Below are 5,740 nucleotides of genomic sequence, written 5' to 3' on the forward strand. Positions count from 1 at the left end.
TGCTGGCAATGCAAAGTAAAGGTCACATAATTGTATGTTTTACTGACCTATTTGATTATCTGTGATATTTCATAGATTATGTTTCTTAAAAAAGAGAAAATAATGGAATGTTAGGTATATTGGTGGTTGGTTGAATTGGATGTATATTTTGTGTATTCATGTTTATAAATATATACATATATATATTTCCAAATATTACCAATTTCCAAACGCTGTTTTTGGTGTGTATGTTTTTAAGTAGTTAGTCAGGTTGCAATGACACCACAACAAAAGTGGAACACCTGCCAATGACGATGTTAGGAAACAAGCTAATGTTAGCCTCATGAACATGCTGGAGTAGAGCTAAAACACACGAGGTCAGACCCAGATAGCCGTTATCAGACTCGCACATTCACACATTAAAGCGTTATCTTTGTGTACGATAATGAACATTGGCATAAAAGGACCAATATTAATTTAATTTAAACTGGAGTGCCAGTAAAGATCTCAGTTCAGGACTCAAGCTCTGAACGGCACAAAGCTAAAGAATGATTGAAATATATTTCAAAAATGCTTAAGAGCCTTCATGTGACCTCGCTTGCAGTTAAAAACATGAAGAATTTTAAATGATTTAGACAAGCCCTGCAAGCGAATCAGAATCTAAATTCACATAATAGGAATAAGAACTATCCTGGCAAATGAAGCCAGCTGTGTTTCTCTACTCTACAAAACATACTGCTTAACTTAAGCTCTTATTAACTGTATTGCTTTAAATTCAATGTGCAAGGTTCAATGTCAGGACAAATAGTTAAAATCCAGCTTTATTAAACCTTTTGAAAACCAATTGCATTAACCACTTACTTATACACTGTTATTACCTCAGCTTACAGCTCATACCGTTCAATGTAAGAATGCCATTCAGTCTTTTCATCAGACTCAAATCACTCAATGCCAGTTTTAAAATTACTTTGTCCATAAACTCTATTTTAACTACATTTTTCGAACATGCCAGTGGCTGCACATGAATCACACACACAATAAAGGATCACTAAGCCTCAGAATTACATTCTGAAACACTAGACTCAAGGCTGTTGGTGGTATAAAGAAAATAAAGCATCAGAGAGAACCGTATATATGAAACCCTAATGGCCTGACATACCTAAACAATGCTTCTGCCCTGTTAGAAAGAAAGACTCCAACACAGTGAGAAATGTAATTGAATGTACTCATATAGATGTTCTACAGTCTTTGTTTAAATGTATATAGTTATATAGTTCAGGCATTTTCAATACAATTGTACAGTAGGTGTACTTTCTCTTTGACTGTTCTCCTCTTGAATCCACAACCTTGGTATATTCATAACCACCAGTGTGTGTGTGTGTGTGTGTGTGTGTGTGTGTGTGTGTGTGTGTGTGTGTGTGTGTGTGTGTGTGTGTGTGTGTGTGTGTGTGTGTGTGTGTGTGTGTGTGTGTGTGTGTGTGTGTGTGTGTGTGTGTGTGTGTGTGTGTGTGTGTGTGTGTGTGTGTGTGTGTGTTTACCAGTTAGGTTCTCAGACAGGCAACTTTTAAAGAGCCTTTCAGCTTCTGTTCACTGGTTCAAACCACACAAAGGGTGTGCATGAGTATGGGGGGGGGGTGTGTGTGTGTGTGCCTGTGTGTGTGTGCCAGTATGTTTCTCAGACATGCAACTTTTAAAGAGCCTTTCAGCTTCTGTTCATTGGTTCAAACCATCAAAATGGCGTGTGTGTGTGTGTGCGCGTGTGCACGTGTGTTCCTCTTCTCTTTCTCACACAGGTGCTCTAGAAAAAGGCCACACAATTAAAGCAGCAACCTTTGTCATAACCTTTTTTTGTGTGTCTGAATGCGTTTGCAATATGTGTGCACGTTGGTTTGCGTCCACAAATACGTCAGGACTGTCAGTTTCTGTGCCAGCATCAGGCTCCTCCCCCTTCCTGTGTGTCAGTATAAGACATGATCTCCTCTCTCACACACTCACTCACATCCTGAACTCTGGAGCAGCAGAGCTCAGCATCTTCAGACTCAGCATCTCCCGTCTTCACCAACAACTGCAGGTAAGAGTAAGAACATTATTATAAAAAGTGTGTCCATAGTTGTGTCCAGTCTTTCTGGTGCAGGAGGACTTATTATACTGAAGGTGATTGGAGTTTTGATTTCACATTTTAATAATTTCTCTTAATAAGAGGTTTAATTTTTTGAAATTTGGTTTATTTTCATTCAATATTTCTAATTTCTTTCTTATTTTTTTTCAAGGGGGATGCTACTCTCAAACATAATTTTAAATGAGAAGCAGCTGATATGTTTTGAAGTATTTTAAGGACATTACCTTTGAAATATGTAACAATTAATAATTCAAGGTGACAGATGTACAATCTAAGGATAATCAAGCTGTTTAAGGACACGTGTTTTTTACTATCCGGGTGTCAAAATATCAGAGCACGACATTGAATTCGGTTTTTCTTTTAAGATTACCATGAATTCAGAAATGTGTTTGTGAAATAATAATTGTATGTATTATTATTTGCTTGCTAGGTTAGTTATTATTGCTGCAAAAATCATACACAGGATTGTGCTCATTAATAATCGTAGGGGGGAAATTGCAACTAGTGTCCAAGTAAGTCTGAATATTCATCTCTGTGGAAAAACTGACCATGGAGGTGTTTGAAAAAAAAATCCCTTTTTATTAATTTTTTTGAGGAGGGCTTCACACGCATTACAGTACCACATCATTACCAGCTCATTGAATAATGAATTTGATACGATGACCAGCTGCTAACAAGAATTATATTAGCATCAAGAGAATGGCTGTTTACACCACCACTGTGTCAATTAAAACATGGTTATTCAAATAGCCTTTTTATATTGATAAAATAACACACAAATAATTTGTAGATATCATTTGGTCAAAAGGTTTTTAATTTCAATATGCTTAACACTGTAAATCCATGTTGAGGGATCATGTTTGTCATTGTTACGTCCAGTGAGGAGGAGAATAAGTCTTGATTATGCATCTGTATGGAGAGGACGTTATTTGTTGAAAAAAACAAAACATTTTAAAAGCAGTTTCCATGGAATTGGAGGTTTAAAGATAAAAGGAGGGAGCGTTTGTGTAAAGACCCTGAGTAATAGTGGACACGTATCCACAGAGGACGGCACAGAAACACTGAGGCACTCAGAGTGAGACATCTATTGGAGATTGAGAGCCTCAGAGCGGCTGCTGTTGTTGGCTTCATCTAATTGGATGATTTGCTCTGGAAAGATTTTCTGGCGTTAAGCGCTATCCATCACAAACTAATATGCTGCTTTGAGAGGCTCCAAGATAATAGCGAATTAGCAAATTAGTTTGACAAATGTTTTATAATGCTGTCTTTTATGTAGTTTTTCCTTTTTTCAATAATAGAGAACTGCTTTTTGTAGCAGTTAATTGGCGTTAAGCAGATAAAAGGGAAAACAGATTTTTGTTTCTCTTCCTCTTTATTTAATTTGTCAATACATTTATGCTTTGAGCCCTTTGTCAGTGCTCTCATGTTAATATTGACTCTCATATGGACCCTTAAAAAAAAACACCACAGAGCAAAAATAAGATTTGGAGATAATTGGTGTATTTCCTTTGGGATTCTCACATAGCTGAATGTACATTCATTACAGCTAAGGCACACCAATTGCTTGTATGTGTTGAATTCTAAATTGAACAGAAGAACATGATAGCCTCAGGTAACAGCTGATCCATCAAAGGTTAATACTTCCCCCCCATCGCCCAATTACCACTTTTACTTCAACAACTTTGAATTGATGTATTGCTGCTTTCTGCAAAACCCATATTGCACCACCACCCCTCCCAAACAAATGTATAATGAGCTGAAGGGACACAATAAAAGGGAATAAAGAGCAGGGGCGACATAAGAGCGATGATCTAATAAAATGACCCCTTTAAGTGTCAAGGATTTCCTTTAACTCTGTTATTTGTTGTCTTTTTTTCTCTCTCGTCAGCCATGAATGTAGGGATCTGTGTGTGTGTTGTTCTCCTGGCTGCTCTGTCCAGCGGCTCCCTGAGTCTGCCCTCACAATCCATGGTAAGATACACACACACACACACACACACACACACACACACACACACACACACACACACACACACACACACACACACACACACACACACACACACACACACACACACACACACACACACACACACACACACACACAGGTAGAAATGTCCTGAGATTCCATCGCTACTAAATTATTCTACAGACAGCCATATTTGTCCATATTTGAGGTAGGGATATCACATTTTCCCTACATGATGACTGTGTCCAAGACAATTCACAAGAACAATATTTTTGCAATAGTTGTAGAAAACGTAATAAAAAAAATGCTACCAGTTGTTTGTTTTTTGTCAAATGAATTGCACTCATAGTACAAGTTCAAAGATGTAGAGAAAGCATTAGGCATAATAGAAAGCAATCATTATTAACATGACATTTATTTTTAATATCATGGTTATGTCAATACCAAAAGATTATGCAACCATAATTTCAGGATTTGACATTTTCCTCATCTCTCTCCCTGTTTTTTCCACTATCGTCCCAGAGAGCAGAGGGTGAGGCTCTGGTGTCAGACAGCATGCCTCCCCCCTCACCCCACCACACACGCCTGGCCCGCTCGGCCCCTGCCCCCCCCTCAGGGCAGCTCGCCAACTACAACCCATCCCAAGAGAACGCAGATGCTCGGATCAGCCTGAGCCAACTCCTGGCCAGACTGCTCTCCAGGAAAGGTGAGCGGATCATGTACAGCGAGAGGTTTGATAGAAAGTATTAGAAAAGAAACATCTCTCCCTTTAGTCATCCCAAGAAAACAATCCTCACGTCTTCTCCTCTTGGTCCTGTTATTTCTATCTGCCGTCACTCATGCTGAGCCCATAGTCCCACCATCTGCCATGTCCCGCCTCCCTCCAGCTCTCTATCTCCTCCCATACCTCCCCCTCCACTGGTCTCCTGACCCCCCACTCCGCTCTCTCTGTCGCTGTGTCTCTGTTGCTCCTTCAAGTTAACACTGTGTGACTGGGAGACCTGCAGAGCTCATCTGGCGGGGGGTATAATCAAAACAATTCAGCATGAGTTAACTCAACAACCTCTTATATATTCATTTTACATAGGTAGAAAAATGTGCATGCAATCATGTTTTCCCCTTCCTGTCCTCATCACATCCTCCTGTTTCTGCCTCCCCCAGCCTCCCCCTACCAGAGCAGATCCTCCCTCAGCAGCAGAGCCAGCGGCCTGTCCCCCGCCCACAGGATAACGGACAGAGACTACCAAGGCTGGATGGACTTTGGAAGGCGCAGTGCTGAAGAGTATGAGTACGCCTCCTAAAGAAAAAGGCTAACATTTGTAAAGTAACCACTCCCATCGCCGCCAATAAAAGCCCGCAAACTAATGAGCCCTTTTCACACTGCACTCACTGTAACCAAGGGCTGACAGGACGGGAGCTCAGCATCATAAAATATATCCTAAAGGGGAGAGGAGAAATATATCCTAAAGGGTGAATCTGTGGACTCTGAATCTCAAGGCTGAAGGTTAAGAGCAATTTCCAAAACGCTACTTAACAGAATTCTAGCACAAAGAATGAGGATAAGGCTGACAATATTCTATATTGTTGTTATTGTCAGGAAATCATATGAAAAAATGTAAACCAACAGTGCATCTCTCAATACTTTCTGACTTCTCCACCCTAATAAATCATTA

At 39.8% G+C, this 5,740-nt stretch overlaps 1 protein-coding gene across 2 annotated transcripts; it reads left to right on the forward strand.

Moving 5' to 3' along the window:
• Positions 1-2,003: 2,003 nt before the first annotated feature.
• LOC117480595 (cholecystokinin-like) lies at positions 2,004-5,740 on the forward strand. Of its 2 annotated transcripts, none has more exons than XM_034127959.1 (4): positions 2,004-2,050; positions 3,987-4,068; positions 4,583-4,773; positions 5,229-5,740. In XM_034127959.1, the coding sequence occupies exons 2-4, from the start codon at positions 3,989-3,991 to the stop codon at positions 5,366-5,368; spliced, it is 411 nt and encodes a 136-aa protein (XP_033983850.1). In that variant the 5' UTR covers positions 2,004-2,050; positions 3,987-3,988; the 3' UTR covers positions 5,369-5,740. The 2 variants fall into 2 exon arrangements, with proteins under 2 accessions (XP_033983850.1, XP_033983851.1); XM_034127960.1 differs by having other exon boundaries at positions 2,006-2,050; positions 3,987-4,069; positions 4,590-4,773.

Source organism: Trematomus bernacchii, unplaced genomic scaffold (genome assembly GCF_902827165.1).
Source record: "Trematomus bernacchii unplaced genomic scaffold, fTreBer1.1, whole genome shotgun sequence".
Taxonomy (NCBI): domain Eukaryota; kingdom Metazoa; phylum Chordata; class Actinopteri; order Perciformes; family Nototheniidae; genus Trematomus; species Trematomus bernacchii.